The 24,443-nt window shown below is 41.4% G+C and overlaps 1 protein-coding gene across 1 annotated transcript in view; it reads right to left on the bottom strand.

Moving 5' to 3' along the window:
- Positions 1-10,537: 10,537 nt before the first annotated feature.
- LOC306919233 (uncharacterized protein) overlaps positions 10,538-24,443 on the bottom strand; it is a gene marked incomplete at its 3' end in the record, with an annotated part of 270,701 nt that continues 256,795 nt past the window's right edge. The window contains exons 4-6 of the mRNA XM_079532053.1: positions 17,353-17,508; positions 11,509-11,576; positions 10,538-10,546 (exon numbers count right to left, since the gene is read on the bottom strand). Of these exons, the coding sequence (XP_079388179.1) occupies positions 10,538-10,546; positions 11,509-11,576; positions 17,353-17,508 (233 nt within the window). The remainder of the gene's footprint in view (positions 10,547-11,508; positions 11,577-17,352; positions 17,509-24,443) is intronic.

The following is a 24,443-nucleotide window of genomic DNA, read 5'->3' as shown; positions in this document are numbered from 1 at the left end:
AATGGCAGATTTGCCTAGTGACAGAGTGTCCACAGGGGAACCTCCGTTCACTTATGTCGGAGTCGACTATTTTGGCCCATTCGACATCAAGCGTGGCAGGAGTCTTGTGAAAAGATATGGAGTGATCTTCACATGTTTGACAATAAGAGCCGTGCACATTGAAGTTGCCTCATCCTTGGACACTGACTCATTCATCAACGCCTTGAGGCACTTCATTGCGAGAAGAGGACAGATCAAAGAGCTGCGCTCTGACAATGGCACCAATTTCATCGGTGCAGAGCGTGAGCTGAAACGAGCCATTGAAGGATGGAACCTGCAGCAGATCAATGATGTGCTCTCTTTGAAAGGAATCAAGTGGACGTTTAACCCTCCTACCGGATCACATCACGGCGGAGCATGGGAGAGGTTAATTCGCTCCATCAGGAAGATTCTTAATTCCACCTTGAGGACACAGAGTCTGGATGAGGAGGGACTCCATACGGTACTCTGTGAAGTGGAGTCAATTCTCAACAGTAGACCTCTCACTAAGGAATCCACAGATCCGAATGACTTGAAGGCTTTCACACCCAATCATCTTCTGCTCCTGAAAGTCAAGCCCAGTTTACCACCTGGCCTGTTCCACAAGGAGGACAGCTATGCACGCAGGAGATGGAAGCAGGTGCAATACATTTCGGATCTCTTCTGGAAGAGGTGGGTTAAGGAATACCTGCCACAATTACAGGAACGGCAGAAATGGACAAAAATCAAGCGGAACTTCTGCACCGCGTAATTCCTGGATCATTGGGAGGATTACAGAGACAATTCCAGATCGGAATGGACTTGTTCGACAAGTCCGGATCAAGACCCGGACCAGCCTTCTATGCAGACCTGTGACAAAGATCTGCCTTCTTCAGGAGTCTATGGAGTCGTGAAGGCTTCACTCCTTTTCCATGGATTTGGATTTACTTTTTCCTGACATTGGGGTACTTGACTTTTTCATGACTTCGAATTCGGGTTTTTTGCGTGGGGTTCGTTTCAAGACCTGCAATGAACTATGAACTTCTTGCGCACACAAAAAATCGCAAAAGGCACAAAAAATTTGAAAAAGAATGTAATGTACCGTTTTTCAATATGAATTGAATCCATGCATTAATTATTACTGCCTATGGATATGTAATAATTAGGGGCCGGAATGTTGGGGACAGTTATATGGGTCACGTGGTGTTGCGTGCTACTAGCCTACGTCACTCGTAGTAAAGTCAGCTGTTCGCGAGGCGGCATTGCATGAATGGAAGGAGAGAGGGGGTGAACGGGGAAGGTCCAACTTTGTTGACCGCAATCGCTTTACTATTCTATGATTCACTGTGGTAATGAACCGTTTAACTTTAATAAAATATAACAAAAGCAGTACTCTGGCCTGGAGCAGTGATTCTCATGCAGACGACAACTAAAGCAGCGAGTCTGACAGCTAAACGTTTCCCCGCTTTAGCCTCTCGGCGTCTTATCAAGATAGACGCCATACACCCAACACTATGTCCATATAAAAACACAATACAACAGATATAGAACACACTGGGACCACTGGCCAGGCAATTGATTGGCAATTGCTCAGGACCTGTGGGAAGCAAAGACCTAGGCCTATAGGAATACACACAGGCCCTAGTAGGCCAACTACAGGGGCTGTGACAACAGACAGACAGACAGACAGACAGACAGACAGACAGACAGACAGACAGACAGACAGACAGACAGACAGACAGATAAGCTATTTGCACACTTTTGACAATTTGAATCCATGATGCATTGATATTAAATGGAAAAAGTACTTTGTAATTTCACTAATTTGTCATTAAAAGGAATACTTGAGCATACGTAGGCTACTTTGTCCACCACCGATAACTGGACACCAACATCACGTAGTCTAAATTATTATCTATGTATTAGTACTAATTACCTAGTAATTATTACTGGTGGTTCATCAGCTGGTGGTTCATGAGCTATGCCTGATTTTCAATCGAGTGCTACAGTGCCACCCTTTGTCCAATGGTTGTGGGCTTTGTGTCTAAGCAGGGTGACATAGCCCTCTAACATATTGCCACATTTCGTGAAAAACAACTGCATGGTTTGGCCTGGAGCGCTGACATAAGAAAATATGTATAATTCAAAATAGTGGGTGATCTAATGCTGCATTCACATGGAATCGGGCAAGCGGTAGACGGCAAACGGCAAAACCTGCTGGACGGCACGGTAAAAAGATTAAATATTTTAACATTGATGCCGTCTGCCGCTACCGTCACCTGAACTGGCTGCCAGGCTGCCGTGTCATCCTGTTCCGTTTACCGTCCTGCTCCCGTCCACTAAAATGACTTACGGTTTGCCATCTACTGCTTGACTGATTCCATGTGAATGCAGCATTAGCCAGGGTCAGAGGTCAAAAGTCAGAACACGAAAGTTGTTCGACACGAGGAGACGCATATGTCTATCCAAGTTTTATTGTTGACGGTCAAACGGAGCTATACCTTTTTGATTGAGTGCTATAGCGCCACCCTTTGGCCAATGGCCATGGGCTTCGCGTTCTCACCGTTTAGCATACCCCTCTACCATATTGCCAAGTTTCACAAGGCACTTCGGGCGCGGCCCCTTAAAAACAGACAACTACAATAAGGGACCATAGGCCATTTAGCTTGACCCTTAATAATTTCTAATCCTTTCTTAGATAGGTGACGATTTGGCCAATTTTGAATATTGTATATTTTCTGTAAAAAAAAAAAAGAATTACATTTGACGCAGTGATGGTCTCATAATATAATTTGTTCTTGTTTTTAGTTTTTCTTTTGGAGGTTACAAAAATACCAGATACTCTGTATAGACTGTGTTAGCAGAGCTGCCATTACAGCGATAAGGAAGAGTCTAGATAGCCTGGAGCTAGTCGGAATAAACAAACATAACGGAGGAAAAGAATGAGGACTCAGCACTTACATTCAGCTCGTGACCATAATAACTCGAGCATCTTTATTAGCAGCGTCATTATATACACATTGGGTAACAGGCATATCCGGTACTTCCGGTGTGGCACTTCAGAATAAGGGTTTATCATTTACATATATACAGACAATAAAGATCACATCTTAACAGACTGTCATCATGGGAATGTGTCGCCGCACTAAGAGGTGTTGGTAGAAAGAGTGAGACCACAGCATATCATGATGGATCAATCCACATCTTTAATGTCAATCCTCCGGCCGGCCGGCCTGCCAGCCAGGAGAAGACCCCCAAAACACTGTATTCTAGGTCCACTGGTGACCGTTAAGAAAAGGCAGGCACGTGCATAGGCTTCAGCCACTGCCCCTTTACCCGTCTATAAAAAACTGCCCTCTTCAGTCCATGAAAGTAGCATTTACTATGGTGAAATAAATGCAAAATGTGGCCGTTTTAAAGATGTTTTGACCAATCTGCCCAATCTGCTCAGTTCAAAGCTTGTTGAATGTGTGACTTATATAAATACCACGACAAAATGGTCGTGCATCTGTTCCCAACGAGGCAGCCTGCTCATATCTCACCTTTGGAGGAGAGCTGGCTTGCAGAGCATGGCTTAATACTTAGGCTGATCGGCTGTGGGGCCAATAGGGCTATACTGTAGGCCAGTGTTTCCCAACCTGTGTACCGCGGTACTTTACTGTGCCGTTTGATGTGTCCAGGTGTGCCGCCTGATTTGACCGAAAATGTAACACTAACCCTAACACTATCCCTCCCCCGAAAGCAATAGCTATTGAGCTGCAGGATTCCTATTGTTGCGTCGTCGTTGTTGTCACACGTCTAATTAATTAGACGTGCGACAACAACAACCACGGAACAATAGACTCTAACGACCATCGGCTTGCACTGCAAGTGGATGAATCAACAGATATAAGTGGACACGCACAGCTGTTGGCAAACGTGAGATTCATTGATTGTGACGCGGATGGTGACTTCATCAGAGAGAATTACCTGTTTTGCAAACAACTGCCTGGAAATACAACAGGAGAGGAAGTTTTCCGGGTGACATCGGAATATTTGGAGAAATGGAATTTAACCTGGGAAGACTGTGTCAGTGTGTGCACTGATGGAGCGGCAGCTATGACCGGGCGATACAAGGGATTTGTTAGCTGAGTGAAAGAGATTAATCCTGACGTCATGGCTACACACTGTTTTTTACACCGTGAGGCGCTGGTTGCAAAGACTTTACCAAAAGACCTGTCAGTTGTGTTGGATGATGCAGTAAGCGTCGTTAACTTTATTAAAGCAAGACCACTGAAAAGCCGGCTGTTCGCCACACTGTGCGAGGAAATGGAGGCGGAACATCAAACTCTGCTGTTGCACACCGAAGTTCGATGGCTTTCCAGGGGAAAAGTTTTGTCGCGTGTATATGAACTGAGGGAGGAATTAAAGTGCTTTCTGTCCGCTGAGCAATCCAAATATGCCGAACTGTTTGCAAATGAGTACTGGTGTGCAAGACTAGCATACATGGCGGATATTTTTGTCCATCTGAATGAACTGGACAGGAAAATGCAAGGGCTAAATGAGAATATTCTTACAAGCACGACAAAACTGAACTCATTTCGGAACAAACTCGCCATCTGGCGGCAGGCTGCAGGCAAGGGCAAGCTGGACATGTTTCCTTGCAGCAACGCTGGATACAAAACCAATCGTGTCTTGTGTCGGGTCATTTCTGAGCATCTGGAAACTCTCAAGGACAGATTTGCAATTTATTTCCCCCCAAAAATATTTTTGTTCTGGTTTTTACAACTCCTTTTTTTTATTTAGAAGTATTACTTTGCATTGACAAATTGAACATGTGTGTGTGCTATATTTTGTATATTGAGTTTTCAAAAATAAATTGATGAAACTGAGGCACTGTCTCTGTCCCTTTCTTTCTCTTTAAAGTTATTTGATGAGTGCTGTCATGTGTGTTTTTAAAAGTATATTGGGTTCAAATAAGTTTTACTCTGTCAAAACTATAATGTGTTTGGTATCAAAGACGTTTTACTATATATATATATATATATATATATATACACACATACACACATGCACACCCCCCGTATATCTAGGTGTGCCCCGAGATTTTTAGGCTATGAAAAGTGTGCCCCGGGACAAAAAAGGTTGGGAAACACTGCTGTAGGCTACTGTATATTGATCACAACATGAACGCCAGACATGCATTCCTCGGTAACTCCAAATGTCCCGTGAATCATTTCATATTTCATGACAACATATCATCACAAGAACGCATCAGTGGACTTACCATCTGACAAAGAAATTATAGCTGTGTCGTGTGTCCAGATTTGATCCATTTCCCCAGTCATTCCGACATACGATAGTGATATGATATTAATCAAATAATAATCATAAGCTCTGATGAAAGATATCAAGACCCGGCCCACAACAGCCCTGCCAATCGGGCTCAGCCCTGTTGGCACGACAGGTTGTGTGTCGGTCTGGCGAGTGGGAGACTGGGGTTCAATACCCGCTACCTGCGAAACACTACATCTGCAAAGGTGAGTGAGTGAGCAATTGTTCAATAAAAATGGCTTTTATAATATTCTTGCCAAGTTGTATTAGCCTTTAGTCTTGAGGTCAAATTTAAATAAATTAACTTATTTCTCATTATACGTGAGAAAAGGAGATCCTACAGATTGCTACTTTATTAACCAGTGGATCCATCGGATAGGGGCTTGCTTGCCAAAATAAGCTGATCTACAAGTTGTAACGCGGTGCGCAACCGATGCGCTGTTAGCTTGTAGATCTGTCCATTTGTAACATGTTAGTAAGGTGTCCCGACAGCGACCATAAACATCATCACGTTAGATTAAACGGGCATGTATGTTCTACGCGAGGCAGAACCTGCAAGGTGGAAACGCTTGGTAAAGAGGGAGTCCGCTGACTGTCAGATTCATGAGCTATACCTTTTTTATATTCAAATTTTCACGTGAGTGCTATAGCGCCACCCTTTGGCCAATGGTTGTGGGCCTCACCGTTTAAAGTAGCATAGCCCTCTACCATATTGCCAAGTTTTGCAAAAAACGACTGCACAGTTAAGCCAGAACTGCAAGTTTTGGCAGCCTCAGCCGATTTGCGTTGCTGATGCAAATAAATGAATAAATAAATTGTGCGTGGCTGCAGCGTGCGTCTGTGGGAGCCGATAGGGAGAACCGAAATTTATCTTTTATGGATGGGTACCCGGTTCCCCAGCATGTTATCGGTTCCTGCTTGGTCATGAGGTTCGGTACCCACCCCTACCCACAACCCTCTTTCCATATTGCAGAATTTCGTGTCAAAACTGTGAAAATGGCAGGATCTGTACGAACAATAAGGGATCTTTGCCCCATCGGACTTGACCCCAAATAATTATAACAATAATAACAAATAATAATAATGGATGTAATTAAAATAATAATACCTTGAGTATAGGTAGTACAGGTTAAATAAAAAAATAAAAAAAAAATGAGAAAAACTGTAGCAGTTTGCAGAATATAAAATAACCTTCATTCCAACGGACGCAAAATAGTTATTTATTTAGTCACAAGCTTTTACCATTGGTTCAATATTTATAAAACAGACATTTAGCCACTTCCAAATCCTGGAAAAAAAAGAAAACGGAAAGAAACAATACTGAAGAAACAAATCTAAAAGCTCACAATGTGCAGGAAAATGTGTTAACATAGCATCACACTTGGTTTATGAATCTACAAGCTGACAATGAACATGCTAGTATGTGTGGGATACACCCACAACAAATGTGACAACTCTCTGCCAATGCCAAACTTTCTGTTGCTATTGAATTGTTTTGAGTTTTCAAACGTATAAAGGTATAACGTCTGAAACATCCAACGGTATAATTAAACAGTGTTACCATAGAGAAATAATCTACCAAAGACAAAAACTTTCTCTGCCATGTTTATATAGGTTTTACATACAAAAATATAACAAGAAACTAAATTGTGGTGGTCTTTAAATTCGGATGGTGACAAATAATAACAATAAACAAAAAATAATTGGGCCAAACAAATTAGAAGAAAAAAAGGGGAGGGTAACACTTTGAGTTTTTCTTATTTCTAATTATTTGTCCGGCCCAACATTTTTTGTCATTGTCATGATTTGTCACAATCTGAGTTGGCTTTTTCCAAGGCTTAAAAGGTCTTTAAATAAATACTTTATAAAATGTGACCACACGCGATATAGAGCCTGCCATCGCGGGGGTGGCAATTGTTGAGGACAGCTGAAAGACTATTTTCTTTGTCCTTTTTTATTTTTCTGTCTAAAATAATCTGAAGCTATATTATTATTCATGTCATGTTAGAGCAGGTCTGTAATAAATGTCAGAGCTGATATCGACATATAAATGTGAAATAAATGCTTAAACATGTCACTATGTCTAATGTTATAACCATTGGGTTAACCAATGCTAACTAGACATACGGCTTCCCTGCTATAGTATGCAAATTCCGCTAAAATCCGCCTTTTTGTACACAATCGTTTTGGAAGATAATACTAGTCTTTTACTAACTGGCTAACAGAAATAGCACAGAAATAAGTATTAACAACGATATTTTGTAAAAAGTGTGTTTATTTTGGTCCGCCTAAAGCTAATTCATGCTAATGTTCCAGCTGGGGGCACTGTTGACCACAACAATGGAAAATGCGGAAATGGCTTCCTATTTCCAATAGCAGAAGAAGAAGACTCGAATGAATGTATTGTAAACATTGTAACATTATGTCACCATAACGTGGTTATTATTAGTTGCTTTGGAATGTACCTGCCATGAAAATTAAGGTCATAATAACGCAGATCGCATCGATATGTAATATAGCACGATAATGTACTTGTTTTAGCTTACAGGATTGATATCAATATATTAGCTAAATGTAGCTAACGGCTATCATTGTGGGGTTGCCAGTTTCTGCGAGAGAAATAAGCAACCCGGTATATGAAAACAAGCCCAAAATAAGCGAAAATAGCGGATCTACATGCATACAAACAACACAAATCTTGTGTCTGGCATAAATTATTTTCAGATGGGGGTCTGCAGACAAATAATAATAATAACAGGCTAATGAAACAGAGGAATTAAGAGAAGAGCCAAGAGGGCACAATTTGTGCTGGGAGGGTTTGAGAGCAAACTGTCCTGTTGTCTGTTGGTTACTGTTTTTTTATTTTTTTATTTATTGCATTCATATAGCTCTTTTATTTGTACTCATCTGGAACATTTACATAGGCCTAATTTATCTGCCACTGTTATTTTCCCTTTTTCATACTACAAAAGGCCAAATAAATACAGTAGCCTATTTTAAAAAGGAGAGATAACAGGCAAACGATCAAGATAACAACATTCTCTAATTGTGTAGACTTATTGTAAATTAAGTAATGCAGATGTTTAACAATTATGTATATCTTGAGAGTGTAAAATGAAACAAAATGGACCTTTTTAAGGTTTCTTTTTACACTTGATAGTTAAAGATCTAATAAGGGTCCACTTGGTTACCAACTCTCCATAATCAACTACACTTTAAAAACAAGCCCAAATAATCAACTACACTTTATTTTTGTCAAATACATTTTTATTAACAGGTTATAAATTATTATAAAATTGGTACAGTAGGCCTATGCATTATTTTTCTTTAGAAACAAGGCCAACTAATTATAATAAGCAGACATGGCAACACTGCTGGTTGACTAATGGAGAAATGAAGGGAAAACAGCGCCCCCTAAAGTCACAGATCACTGAACTAAAGCTTAGAAGTCCATTTTCTCTGCTTGGTCTTTTTTCCACTACTCCTGCAAGACATTTTTCTATAAGCCATATCTCCAAACCTGGTGGGTCAAACTGAACAACCAATATGTCAATTTGAAGCTATGATTCCCTGCTTTCACATGACATGAAAAAACGGAAATTCAAAAAAATCCAATGGCAGCCCCTCGGTCAAATCTGGTCACAAATGTCTATGGGGAAATGACTGTGACGCTCTATTGTCAGATTATGCGATTCCACTGCTTTAGTATCTAACTGTCATTGTCATCCTGGAATAGAATGAATGATGTTATATCATGTGTCAACTCAAATGGGTTCATGGGGAAAATGTGCATTTATTACTATTACAACTAACCACTTCTTCCCTGTATGATTCCTCCTCATTATCATCAGATGTGCATTTTGACCCAAACATTTGGCACTAACTGCAAATAAAGGGTTTCCTTCCTGTATGAGTCCTCATGTGTCTATGGGCTTTCCCCTTTCATGAGTCCTTGTGTGTGATTTTAGAGTACGACTCCTACTAAAGCCTTTACCACACACGTTACAAGTGAAGGGCTGTATGCGTCCTCATGTGTGTTTTTAGATGACCACTCATAGCAAAGCCTTTACCACACACGTTACAAGTAAAGGGCTTTTCCCCTGTATGAGTCCTCATGTGTGATTTTAGATCACCACTCTGAATAAAGCCTTTACCACACACGTTACATGTAAAGGGCTTTTCCCCTGTATGAGTCCTCATGTGTGTTTTTAGAGCACCACTCTGTGTACAGCCTTTACCACAGATGTTACAAGTAAAGGGCTTTTCCCCTGTATGAGTCCTCATGTGTGTTTTTAGATTACTACTATGTGTACAGCCTTTACCACAGACGTTACAAGTAAAGGGCTTTTCCCCTGTATGAGTCATCATGTGTGTTTTTAGTTCACTACTCTGTGTACAGCCTTTACCACAGACGTTACAAGTAAAGGGCTTTTCCCCTGTATGAGTCATCATGTGTGTTTTTAGTTCACTACTATGTGTACAGCCTTTACCACACACGTTACAAATAAAGGGCTTTTCCCCTGTATGAGTCTTCATGTGTGTTTTTAGATGACTGATGTTACGACAGCCTTTACCACACACGTTACAAGTAAAGGGCTTTTCCCCTGTATGAGTCATCATGTGTGTTTTTAGTTCACTACTCTGTGTACAGCCTTTACCACAGACGTTACAAATACAGGGCTTTTCCCCTGTATGAGTCCTCATGTGTGATTTTAGAGTACAACTCTGAGCAAAGCCTTTACCACAGACGTTACAAGTAAAGGGCTTTTCCCCTGTATGAGTCCTCATGTGTGATTTTAGTTCACTACTATGTGTACAGCCTTTACCACACACGTTACAAATAAAGGACTTTTCCCCTGTATGAGTCCTCATGTGTGTTTTTAGATCACTACTTTGTGTACAGCCTTTACCACACACGTTACAAGTAAAGGGCTTTTCCCCTGTATGAGTCCTCATGTGTGATTTTAGATAACTCCTAGCAAAGCTTTTACCACACACGTTACAAGTAAAGGGCTTTTCCCCTGTATGAGTCCTCATGTGTCTTTTTAGATCACTACTTTGTGTACAGCCTTTACCACACACGTTACAAGTAAAGGGCTTTTCCCCTGTATGAGTCCTCATGTGTTTTTTTAGATTAACACCCTGAGCAAAGCCTTTATCACACACGTTACAAGTAAATGGCTTTTCCCCTGTATGAGTCATCATGTGTGTTTTTAGATGACAACTCCTAGCAAAGCTTTTACCACACACGTTACAAGTAAAGGGCTTTTCCCCTGTATGAGTCTTCATGTGTGTTTTTAGAGTAACACTTTGAGCAAAGCCTTTACCACACACGTTACAAGTAAAGGGCTTTTCCCCTGTATGAGTCCTCATGTGTACTTTTAGATTACCGATGTGAAGACAGCCTTTACCACACACGTTACAAGTAAAGGGCTTTTCCCCTGTATGAGTCATCATGTGTGTTTTTAGATGACCACTCATAGCAAAGCCTTTGCCACACACTTTACAAGTAAATGTTTTTTCCCCTGTATGAGTCCTCATGTGTGTTTTTAGATTAACACCCAGAGCAAAGCCTTTACCACACACGTTACAAGCAAAGGGCTTTTCACCTGTATGAGTCCTCATGTGTTTTTCTAGATCACCACTCTGAATAAAGCCTTTACCACAAACTGTACAAGTGAAGGGCTTTTCCCCTGTATGAATCCTTGAGTGCTTAGTCAGATTTGCCTTAAGATTAAAACATTTGCCACAGTCTGTACAACTAAAGCGTTTCTTCCCTGTGTGGCTCCTCATGGAGTGAATATGTTTTGATGATTTTAAGTCCTTGGACAGCTTGCTGCTCAAAGACAATCCTTGTCCTTCCACATGTTGTGTCTTGTGTGACTTCAGTGTGTTTAAAGTTGACTGACCTTCACTGGTCTCCTGCCAGTCATCACTGTCTTCAGTGTCAGATTCAGAACCGTGTGAAGAGAGGAGCTGGTTGTCACTAGTTGGTTGTGATGTTCCACAGTCCTCTACATCAGTTTGTGTTTTCATTTGTTCGGTTGAGGTGCCGGCTACAGGCTCTGTCTCTCTGTTTTCATCATCATGATCATCTTCACTTTTCACTGCTAGTAATGTCAACGTTGACCCATCAGCCTCCATCGGTCTTTGAAGTAGCTCCTCTTTAATCTGTGGTGGTTGTGGTTCCTCCTGGACCAGACTGGAGCTCCTCTCCGGTTGTTCAGTGAAAACCACCTCTTTACACACAGGGAGGTGTGGGACGGCTAGAAAAAAGACACAAGGAGAGAAAAACATTTAATGTTTGCATTTTTGGAGGAACATCATCTTCTCCATTTCTAATCAAAGAGTTTTCAGGGCTTGACATTACATTTTTGAGCCACTTCTCATTTGCACAATAACATTTACTTACTTGTCCAAGTAAAGATTTTAGAAGACATATTTTGTTTGTATTGATTATAATGTTGCATTTAAATAGTTACAAATAAGTAATACGTGTTCAACAGAAGGTTATGACAAAATGACACTACAAGAAAAAAAGAAAAGACAACTGAAACAATTGACAAACTCAAACTGGTTCCAATAATACAATGAGTGTCATACATATAGTGTGTAGTGGTGACTCCAGGTCTCAATCTTGAATTGATGCATGAGTTGTATAAATGCAATAATATCAAAAAATTACAATTTCTAAAAATACCATTTTTACTAGGACTCCCACCCGTGGGTCCTGGGACCCACTGCAGACCTAACAACATCACTGTGGTACATTCTGTTTCCTAGACAGGCTCTCTACCCATTCAGCTATGGCTGTCCCCCTCTAAGGCAGGGGTACTCAACGTTTTTGGCCGGGGACCCCCGGAAATGCTTTGCCAATCTCTCGGGACCCCCGCCCCGCCCCCTCCCGACCCCCAATATAAATTGACTGCTACAATAACCTTAATAATAGAGACAATACACCATAAATAAATACTGAAACCAGATATAATCATTAGGGAGGTGTATGCATGCACTATGGCCCTTTCCCAATTCCCCCCTTCACCATGGCCCTTAGCCTTTCCACTTGCTGATGCGCGTTCACGTGAGGAGGAAGGGTTATCTCAATTCTCTTTGGAGCGAGGGGTAGGGCCAAGGGGTAGGGTTAGGATCCCCTTCAAACGAAGGGACATCGCGACCCGACTTAAAAGCAAGGGATATCCCACAATGCCATGCAAAACTGCCGGAAATCCCAACAGAAGAAGAAGAAGAAAATCAAAACAAAAAAATCAAAACAAAGATGGCGGGAGCAGGCGGAAGAAAGACGGCACACAAATGAAAGCTATATTTTATTTTTTTGTTATTATGGAAAAGTATGACAATAATCGATATTATTAATTATTATTGCAATCTCTAGCAAAGGTTAACCAACCTAACGTTAACTAACGATATGCTACGGTGTTGCATTCATACGTAACGTTAGCCTTGAAACATGACAGTCATAATACGACCATGAAACATAAATAATAATTAAAAAAATACGACCGTCATGTGAACCATGGCTAACGTAACGTTACCCATTCATTTGGCTAGCTAACAGCTTTATTCATTATCAAAATTACCGGTGGACCTGGTCACTGACAGCTGTCAGTGACCTGTCAGTGTCAACATTCTGGTTTGGCTACTCGGTGCAGTGATAGTAGCCCTGTGGTATGGTTTTATGACCAATTGCATCAAACTAACGTTATGCTCCATATATCCTCTGGCATGCTTGCAGGGACCCCTGAACAAACAAGAGCCTTGATCCGATTCAGGGCTGAGAACGAGGCAAAGTTCGAGAGATCGAAAAGTGCCGTGAAACCTCTTTGGGAGTGATTAGTGATTGTTTAGAGGATACCCATTAGCTGACAGCACTGCTGGCCATTATTCTTGATTTGATATCGCTTGACCACGTTATTGGTTTTATTAGCTTGTCTATAGGCCTACCATAAATGTTTATCATTTTGTCTAATACAGAAAACTCCTCGAAGAATTGGGGCTGGGTGGAAAAATCACATCCCAGCAGGCTGGCAAGAAGTGGGAAAATCTCAAGAAGAAGTACAGGGTAATGATATTCGTGTGTGTGTGTGTGTGTTTTCCCTATACATGCTATTGCCAAAAATCATATTTATTACACAGATAGGTCAGTGGTTCTCAACCTGTGTTGGGACCCACAGGGAGGTTGTCTCAATCAACAGTAAACAATTCAACATACAGTATCTGCACATCTCGGTGACAAATGTTTTCTTGGGGCAGGTAGTATATAATGTATAAAGTAAATAAATAGTTAAAATAACTACAATCACAAGAATTGATTTCTTAAATACAGATTCATTTATTTTAAATTATTAGGAAAAAAAACACTGGGCATGAAAACACCCTGGGTTTCAAATATTGTAAGGTTGCTTATTACAAAGCATTTTCACAATTATTTTCCCTGGAAATCAATCATTTTTCTGTCTGTCTTTCAGGACCTCAGAACTCCCAAAACGGGATCAGGGACAGATGGGGGCGAAGAAACGGCTGCAACATGGCAGTTCTTCCCAGACATGCATGAGGTGCTTGGTGGCAGGCCATATGTGGATCCTCCGTTGCTGGTTGCCTCATTTTCTCCAGATCTGCCAGATGATCCTAACAAAATTGTAACGGTAATTTTCTGATGAATTGTGACCCTGTTGTAAACAAGTCTAATGCTTTACCAGTGTGTAATGGCTACTGGGGGGGGGGGGGGCATTTCAGAGGTTGTGTAAAAGCAGAACATACTGGAATTCCTTTCCTTCTTATTACTTTCTTTCAGGAGATGGTAGAGCCCTCAGCAGCCTCCAGCATGGTCTCAACCTCAGCCTCCATGTCCGAAGTTTCAGCCACAACCCCTACCCCTGAAACCCCCCCCCCCCCAATACCACACCTGGTCCTTCTCCTAAAAAGAAGAAGACCAGCACCAGCAGTGGTATTGTTGAGTTCCTGAAACAGGAGAGTGAGAAGGAACAGAAGCGCTTCGATGCGAGCGAGGAGAAGACTGACCGTTTGTTGGGGCTGTTTGAGAAGATGGTGGATAAGCTGTGATATGTTGCTGATATAATATATCAGCAACATATCACAGCTTATCCACCATCTTAGTTGCTCAATTTGTTTTATTTAGGCTGCTATTGAATTTAATTTCTGTTGTTTACAATATTTGAAACCCAGGGTCTGTTTTCTTTTAGCTGCTGTTTGAACACTGCTGTTCCAGCTGTATTTGCTGCTATTTCTACAAAATACTTATGTTCAGCTGTTTGCTGCTATTTCTGCTGCTATTTCTATTTTTGTACTGGAGGTACTGTACTGATACTGAAACTCAGGGCGTTTTTCATGCCATGTTTATTTTTATATTCATTTAAAATAAATGACCATTTATTTTATACTACCTGCCTTTATCCAACCTTTCTTGTACCTGCAAGTTAATTCAAACGTTATATTTCTTACAGTTTTCAAAGGTGGTATACCTGTGTTCAATTTCCCATAGCTTGGTTGGCTCAGAAGCAGGTTTGAAACAAAGGAAGGTTGGATGTCCGCACACTGATTAAGCTCCAAGTACTTGGAGCTTAACCACGGTGTGCGAACATCCAACCTTCCTTATGTATATTTATGTCCAGGACCAGTACACAATTTTTTTAGATGTGCGTGCTTCCTGCCTGGATTGTCTCTTGAACTGGAAACACACACAACACATTCATGTTTTCTGTTCAAATCTGATGCTGAACCAATCAAACAAAGCCATGGGAAAATGTAATGGAACAGGAAACAAACTTCTGGGACTACAGTAATGTACAGATCAGTGTATAGTTCCTAGATAAGTTGTTGTCCAAGCATTGTCATTGATATTCATCAGGCCTCCTGTGAGATTGAAAAAAATACTTTAGTCACTTTAGCCAAACATGTCAGTTTATTTTTCAATTTCCCATTCAAAAACTTGGGATATAGGAACTATAAAAAGTAGTAATGCACAATAGAACCGGAATCGGGCATAAAAAGGCCACAATGGTAACGGAATGGTCTCAAAATAGATTATTTCATCGGTTTACCAGCAACAAATACAAATGTAAAAATAAAAATGCATCAATGAGTTCAATATAAATCAAAAGTTTCTAGTACCTCTAGTCTAGGACAAAAGCCAAATGAAATATGTATTGATTACTTTACAAACAGGCTTTGGGCTAAGCCCCTAGGCCCTAGGGGCTGACGTCGAGAGGGAGCTCTCAGCTCCCTCTCGACGTAACGTTAGTAAACAAACAGGGGAAAACAAACAAACAGATCACACAATCAACGTGTGTATTTCGACACAAATGGCTATCAACGTTACATCAACCAACAAGTTACTAGTTAAACAAATACAAATCAATCGTTGGTTAACGTTAGTTCGAAGCTGTAACGAGTAACGTTATAAGTTACAACATTGCCAAGCTCGAGGGCTTATGAGCTTATTATTACACTAGCTTGCTACGGGTCTACATACTTCTAACTGCGCCACCAATACTCCCACATGTCGGATGAACCTTCGCTTTCTTGCTCCCGCTTGTTTCGCCGCCGTCAGCCGCAGAAAAATAGTAATCGCCCAGGCGAAAGAAACAATAATAGCCGGAGAAGGCATTATACAGGTTGGTTTTGCTTTGTTTACCGCTGAAACGGATGTTTACGTCCAAGGGTTTCCGTCGCACAATTGCGTCGCACAGCGATGCCGTTGGAATTTATAAGGGACGTTCAAATTCCTAGGGGGATGATTCCCCTTGACACTCATTATGAAGGGACAAGGGGAAGGGGCAAGGGCTGAGGGGTAGGGTTAAAAAAGGAATTGGGAAAGGCCTATGTGTACCATGTAAACTCTTCATTTCCATTTTCCAGCCATTCAGTTGCAAAAAAAAGATTATTATTATTTTTGTAATAATTTGGGGACCCCCCAAAATAATTTGGCGACTCCCCGAGGGGTCCCGGCCCATAGGTTGAGAACCCCTGCTCTAAGGAAGGACAATATCATTCACTAGAACCAGGGATGGGTGTTTTCTGTGTATCTACGATGGTTAAAATAGAGTTTGAAGTTACAATGGGCTTGTCTGATAAAAATAAATATAGTAGACGATAACATTACCCACAATTATTTCGAAAGTGAAATATCCCTTTATGTAAGTAAGTAAACAAAACAGCACATACCTATACGGTACAACTTTACTACAGGTTGCATCTTCGCATCAAACAGTCCACGTCTCTGGTCCACCTCTGGCTGTTCCTCTGACAACGTTGAATGTCTTTTGGAGGCCATCTCTCTAGATACTGTAGACCTCTCCCTGTGGTGCTCTGTGGAAATCACCAGTAAAAATAACTTGTACTTATCATTCAATAAGGGTTTACTGAACAACTGAACAACCAGGAGTAGTCTGGTGACCACCGGAGAGACGGGTGAAAGCCGGAATGTAGACGGCACCCGGGAGCAGTATGGGTTGGCGCCCCAGCCTGTGTCTTCCGTGAGGAGGAAGCCCAACACACCAATGGTGAGGCCTTTAGGAGGGCCATTCAAGCTGCAAGTGGAGTCTGCAGCACCACCGTTGCCCAGGTGGAGCCTGCAGCACCACCGTTGCCCAGGTGGAGCCTGCAGAACCATTGTGGCTCAAGAATCCACCACTCCTGAATGAAGTGTCTGGTGCTGATTGATGATTAGAACCTTCCTGGACAGATCACTTAACCCTTTGAGTGGACCAGTACCATGTCTCGTGCTTAAAATCTTAAAAGTCTCACGCACAAATATCTTAATAGCTAAACATGATTATGGGTTCAAACTTGTTGTTCTATACTTATGTAGTGGCACAAGCGGAAACATGCTGTGTGTCTGTGTCTTTTAGGGGACCATGAGTTACCAAACTATATTTTTATCCTTACAGTTTCTGAATAACCCTTTAGTCTTGTTAGAATAATACTAATAAAAACATCATTGTGTTTTACCTGAGACAGTATTGCACCACATCTTCCTACGTAGTAATGTCAAAGTTGACTCACCAGTCTCCTCTTCCTGTTCCTCTTTAATCTGTGGAGGTTGTGGTTCCTCCAGGACCAGACTGGATCTCCTCTCCTGTTGTTCCTCTTTAATCTGTGGAGGGTGTGGTTCCTCCAGGACCAGACTGGATCTCCTCTCCTCATATTCAGATGAAACCTCTTTACACACAGACATGAGGAGGGGAGAGAAGGTAGCATCAGCAGAGCAACTCAAAGTGCTTTTGTCAACTCAAAGATTATTCTCCTATTCGTTTTGTCAGGATCGTTTAAAAAATGAGTGTCTCGAGTCTCTTCACAATGCCTCGCAGAGCAAGGTGTTGAGTAGAGCCCGACATGGGTCTCAACGATGTATCCGTCATCGTTGGCGCAGATGCCCGACATCGGACATTATTTCACCGATGTGGCCAAAACATTTTTTTAATCATCATTAATGTAATGTACCCCCAACCACCCCTTGTCAGGATCGTTTAAAAAATGAGTGTCTTGAATCTGGCAGAGCAAGGCGTTGTGAGTAGAGCCTGACATCCGTCTCACCGATGTATCCGTAATTTTTGGCACCGATGCCCGACATCGGACATTATTTCACTGATGTGGCCGAAGTTTTTTTTATCATCATTAATGTAACCTACACTTGTCTTTTAGAATGTAATACGCCCTCATGAAACGCGCTATTTGTGTTTGATATACATTTCTTGCAGCTGCAGAGAATGGATTTAAAAGGCACTGTGCGTGCCGTGCCTGTGACTCTGGAGCCTAGGCTGCAGCAGAAAACCCTGCCCTGCGAGTGACTGTCATAGATGGAAGTCCAGCTGTCATTCCGGACCCCTCGCCCTGAGAAAATGTCGTCCGTGTGCAGCCCGGGAAAAGATATGAGAGATGTTTGAAAAGATCAGATATTTGAATAAACAAGCGTTTTCTGCCTGAACCTTTACATGGATGTGAAACTAGAGGACAATATCTCACTCCACGTCTTTGGAATTATGTATTGGTTGAGTACAAACAGAGCGTGGAGCACATTTATGCCGCCCATGTCTCCTTGCTCACTGGGAGCGGAGGCATCCGATCTATGGCTGTGTTTACAGGAATATATGTAATTTATGTATGATCACAGACATTCTAGGGCTAGTATAACTACTGGTAAATGTAGTTCAGTTCAGCTAGCTTAATGCTACTTGTAGCTAAGCTGGTGTTGTTCAGAGTCTACAAACCTGCAGTGTATATATCGATGTCCATATCTAAATCAATGTCCAGCCGTTTGTTTTGTGTCTCCAGCAGAGTTTCTAGTGTCTCCATCTCTCTCTGGAAGAGGTTGACCATGAACTCTCCCACCGCGCTGAGGGGCTCCAACACAAACACTCTGACGCTAAGATCCACACTACAAACATCAGCAGCGCCACGCTGCTGTTTGTCCACAACAAACAATATCTCCTCTCCCACCGACGCTAGCTGTTCATTTATCTTCAGCCGTACAGACTCCATTTGACGCTTTTCACCTCCGTTAGGATACATTTCCACCAAGCTTCACTGCGCAAAAAACAAGGATTACGGGCAGATATACTACATGTAGAGGCCATGTAAATCCAGTACATTTACGGGTGATTACGGTTGTTTACCAGCCTGTAATCAGCAAATCTACCGTTATGTAGAGGTCCGAATTGTACCAACTTAAATATGCAAGGCCCCCTGCTGTGGCTGCTTCCTAGTCACACCTCTTGGGCAAGAATCCCCCCGCCCCATATACACTGAATCCCCCCCCCCCCCCCCCCCCCCATATACACTCATGTAGAAAATGGGCAGATGCCATGAAATTAAGTTTATTGAACTAAAGCAGAAAACACTGAATACAAAATAAACAATATAAATGAACAGCCCTTGGGTGAAAACTTATATATAACCTGAGCTTGTACAAGCAATTTAAAATGTTTTAAAAATACAAAAAAGCAACTTTATAAGTTGTACATAAATGGTAAAAAAAAAAGCTGATCTACAAGAATGTAATGTGAATGTAATGCACAATCTCTGTAAAGCGCCTTGGATAAAGGGACTATATAAATGCACCATTTTGTGTTTGAGTATGTGTGTGTGTGTGTGTGTGTGTGTGTGTGGGGGGAGGGGGGGGGGGGGTGATCCAGGGTGGCCCCAGACGGTCCAGACGATGGCTTCTTTTCAAAGACTCAGAAAGTCCTGCATGCTAAAAAGGGAAAAAAAACAAAAAAAAGTAAACACAATTAGGATTTATTTAGTTTATCTAAACAAACAAACACAATTCAATGTCTATTCAAAACCGCTCAATACTAAGTCTACGCTTATCACCGGAATGCCTTGATGAATTGAATACACAGCTAGAGCATTAATGGGGAAAAAAATAAAAATCTATATACATTTTCTTACCTGTTATAATGTTTATGTCGGCCGAAGCAATGCATGACGACCTGCTCCTATGCTGTTGAGCAGAAGATAGAAGCATATTAGTTTGATTCCAGGAAAAGCATTTCCTGTGAAGGAATACACACAAACATTAGGATTTATTTAGTTGTTTAAACAAACACAATTCAAAAGTCTAATCTTATCACCGGAAATTCCCCTCCCCTCAATGCCTTTATGAATTAAATACACAGGACACTTATGGGGGGAAAAAATAAACAAAAGTCTATATATTTTCTTACCTGTTATAATGACACCATCTATGTCGGGGAGAGAGTTGATACTGTTGAGGAGAAGTTAGAAGAGGAGTTAGAAGTAGCATTTCCTGGCATCCCATTGTCTCTTAACTCACATGAAAACCTCCCCCACTGACCTCCAACAGGTTGGTGATGTGTGTGTGTGTGTGTGTGTGTGTGTGTGTGTGTGTGTGTGTGTTCCTTGTCTGCTAACTTACCTGTTAAAACCTCTGGAACCCGTCATAAATGTAAAATGATGTGAAGAACAAACTGTTGAAGAGAAGAAGCATAGTTGATTTCTAGAAGGGCTTAAATAAACTTAATACATGTACAGAGCATTTTTTTTCTTTCAAAAAAACGAATAATCAGACAACTCAGACATGTAATTGATAAATGCAAGTTATATAATCAGTTACTTTGGAAAAACAAACAAACAAAACAAGCACAATATTGTATCCTAACAATTTAGAAATACATGATCTAGGCTAGAAGCTTAGCTTACCTTCATTCAAATCAGTCTGAGTCAACTGATTTTCATCCGGCTGGCTGGCAGTTAAGATTTCAAAGTCAAAAGCATGATAACCTGAGTGGCCAAACTGAGAAGGAAATTAATTGGCTGTGCATGGCTGTGCATGGCTGGGTAGGGGGGGGTGCTCCCCCTGCCCTTCTTTAAACAAAGGGTCAATGTGCAAGGATCAGACCCCATGCTGTGTCTTTGTTGAGCATGGGGAGTAGATTCCATGTAGATGTCCACAAATGTCCACAAATCTTCAGTAAATTGTTTTCTCGGTAAATGTCCACAGATGTCAGTTAACATCCCGTAATCAGGGAATTAACCGGGAAAAAACCATTTGGCATTAATGCCCGTTTTTGCCTACTTTCACCCTGTGCTTTCTGTTCCTACTGTAATATAGAATGTGTAATAACGGCACAAATATCAACAATTCCCGAGAGGCACGAAAACATGTTTGTTCAACAACAAACGATTTCACTGTGCATTCTGGGTAGGAACAGAGTGCATTCTGGGATGGATTGGGCCCAAACACATGAACGCGCTGCCGCTGACTATCATTGCAGGCATTCAGCGTCCACGTGTCATCGTGAACGTGCACAATGATAGTCAACGGACCAGCGCGTTCATGTGTTTGGGCCCACGCTGCAATATCAAATTCGGCCACTATGTCCATTTCGCCTCAGGGTTTCATCCGGGTGCCGTCTCTATTCATATATACTCTAACAGCTAGATAGATAGATAGATAGATAGATAGATAGATAGATAGATAGATAGATAGATAGATAGATAGATAGATAGATAGATAGATAGTGTTATGACCTGGCTGTCGTGTTATTTATGGGTGTGCGAGATTTATTCTCAGACATTAGAGTAAAATATATTGGGTCAGATTGAGTGATCAATGTGTACCACTCTCCTGGAGCAACAGGATAGCTGTAGGTCCTGGGACCACATTCCAATGCACTCCAGTTGCATTGATAACCGGTGGATGGGGGTTTTACGACCTCTTCCTGTTGTGAGACAGGCCATTATGACTCCTTCTCACAGGAGAAGTCAACTCAGCTAGAACATGCAAATATTGAAGTAACCAATCTTTAATTCCTCTTCAATTGTTTAAATGTGTTCTAATAACCTATTATATATTGGGTTGGTAAAAAGTCTAAATAATAAATACCTGTAATAGTCTGACAGTTTAATCTAACCTAAAGTCAGATCTCCACACTGTCCTCTCACAGAGAGGGCAGAAAGGATGCATGGGTCAGTGGCTTCTGATTGGTTGAAAGTGTTTAGCATGGAGGTGTGATTTCAGTCAGAGCCCACTGTGACTATTATGTGTAGCACAGTATTAGGCAGATTCACCAATACCAACGAACGTGATACATGTAGTTAGGCAGACGCCAGCGGTATGTATTATGCTATATATAAATGTGCATTATTCATAATTGATGTGATATGATGTTTAGAGTGTAACCAAGTGTTCTTGTGTTTCTTTTGTCCCGATCATTTATTAATGACGTTTAATTCATGATTGTAGATTTAAAACCACACTTAATGTGCCACTTAATGTGCCACACATAATTACACATAATTAGTGATACACTAATCAAGGACGCTAAACTTTACCAAGATCTGGGACGGTTTAGAGTGTTAAATGATAGCTAGAATTCCTACCGACAGAGCAGGATAGAACTACAGACCAATAGGACAGAGCTCCAGGGTACTGAGATCATCTTGTGTTGGGGAAAGTGTGAACAGAACGTGTGAATGTATGATTGTAAGTGTTTATGATTAATATGAATTAATAAAAACCCTATAAAATGCACGTTTGAGTTCATCAAATATAAGCTATTATTGGAACATTTAGTTCACCCTGTGCGTGTTAGTCTCTATACTCTGCCTACTGCATGGGCTGGTCGGAGCCCCGGCACAACATCGCCAAATAACCGAACACTGGCTCTTGGGCCATAACAAAGGAGGAAGACACACAGCTGTTTAAAAGTGCACAAACCAATATTTATTTACAATATAATAAACGTATGCATCAAACAATACTAAAGTATTAAGTGGCTTGTGTTAATCAGTAGATCAGTAGTGTAAGTGAGTGGATGTGTGGTAGATGTAATGTAGGGTGTTGAATGGTGCAAACAAATGCTGCTGCTCTCATGGAAGGAGAGAGAGAGAGAGACCTGGCTCCCAAGAGAAGACATACTATGCACACACTGCACACAAAACGAGGTAGAGACTGAGCTACACTTCCTAACCGTCTGTCCACTGTACCAAGACATCAGAGACATGTACTTCCCTGCACGGATTACAATCACCCAAGGAGAGTTTGAAAACCACCAAATGTTTAGGCCTATAACATGTTTAAAACATTGAAATACTGCTGTTAACTTTCAAAAGTATAAAACGTCTCGGATGTATAGGCTAGCTATCTCTGACAGAAAATGCACAATCTTTTATAGTCTCACAAGATAGTATTACTCAAAGTGTTAATATAACACAGCTCTGTTTACATGTTTATTGTATTGTTTTATCTTGATTGTTTTGTTCCACTTTTGCTTTGGCAATGTAAACGTTTGTGTTTATGTTTTATCATGCCAATAAAGCTCCTAATGAACATCAGGAAAGCAAAATGGGAGCAAAACAGCTTGTACAAAATCAAGCTGCTACTGTAAATGAGGAGGGGCCATCAATAAATCATAATCAATCTGAAAACCTACTTACCATCATGGAGAAACAAAATAAAATAACCGCAGCTTTGGTTCAGCAGCAACGGTGAAGTTCTCTACCACCAAGAGAGATTCCAATATTTCAAGGTGACCCTCTCCATTATAGGGCATTCATTAAAGCCTTTGAGCAAGGAGTGGAGGAAAAGGCAACAGAGGCTGATGCTTTGTATTATTTAGAGCAATTTACAAGAGGACAGCCACAAGATTTGGTGCGAAGCTGCCAGCATATGGCTCCTGAGCGGGGCTATGTAGTAGCAAAGGGTCTGCTACAAGAACATTTTGGAAACCCATATAAAATTACAAATGCTTACATGCAAAAGGCCTTAACATGGCAAACAACAAAATCTGAGGACGTTACTACACTTCAAGCCTACTCATTATTCTTGCGTGGCTGCTGCAATGTGATGGAGGAGCTTCAGTCAATGCAGGAATTGGACATGCCTGTCAATATGAGAGCCATTGTAGCAAAATTGCCATATAATATGAGGGTACAATGGAGGACTACGGCTCATAGCATCATGGAAAGCAATCAGGAAAGAGCTCACTTTTGGGATCTTGTTAATTTTGTGGAACGACACGTCAGTATTCTTTCTGACCCTCTGTTCGGTGACATACAGGATCCAACATCTGGTGTGATGGGCACAAAGGCTGTGACAAGGTTTGCATACCCAGCCAATGGAATGAAAGGAAATATTGTCGCCACCACAATAACATCTATGGACTTGCCTGGTAGAGGAGAAGCTAACAAGGGGCTGACATCACTAACCTCAGATTCAGTGAATGTCAAAGAAGCTGTATGCTTATCCTGTGCTGACAGTCACTCGTTGGAGGAGTGTAAACAGCTGGAAGAAAAGACACATCAGGAAAAAATACAGTTTCTGAAGGAAAGGGGGCTTTGTTTTGCATGCTTATGTGCTGGCCACCTGAGCCGTAATTGTGGACAGCGCTTGATGTGCAAAGTCTGTGGACGAAGTCACCCCACTGTGCTTCACATCAATATGGAAGCATCAGCTTCAGAACGGTTAGAGGAGCCGTCCAATGATCAACCAACGGCATCGCAAACATGTGGACATACAGGGGCCGGTAAGGACCGGTGTGTGTTGTCCATTCTACCTGTCAGAGTGAAAGCAGCTCAAGGAAATTACATCATAGAAACATATGCCTTCTTAGACCCTGGTAGCTCAGCTA

This window comes from Electrona antarctica (genome assembly GCF_951216825.1).
Source record: "Electrona antarctica genome assembly, contig: scaffold_25, whole genome shotgun sequence".
In the NCBI taxonomy this organism is placed as follows: Eukaryota; Metazoa; Chordata; class Actinopteri; order Myctophiformes; family Myctophidae; genus Electrona; species Electrona antarctica.
Note: the sequence above shows the minus strand (reverse complement) of the source record. Positions and strands in the feature narration are given on the sequence as shown.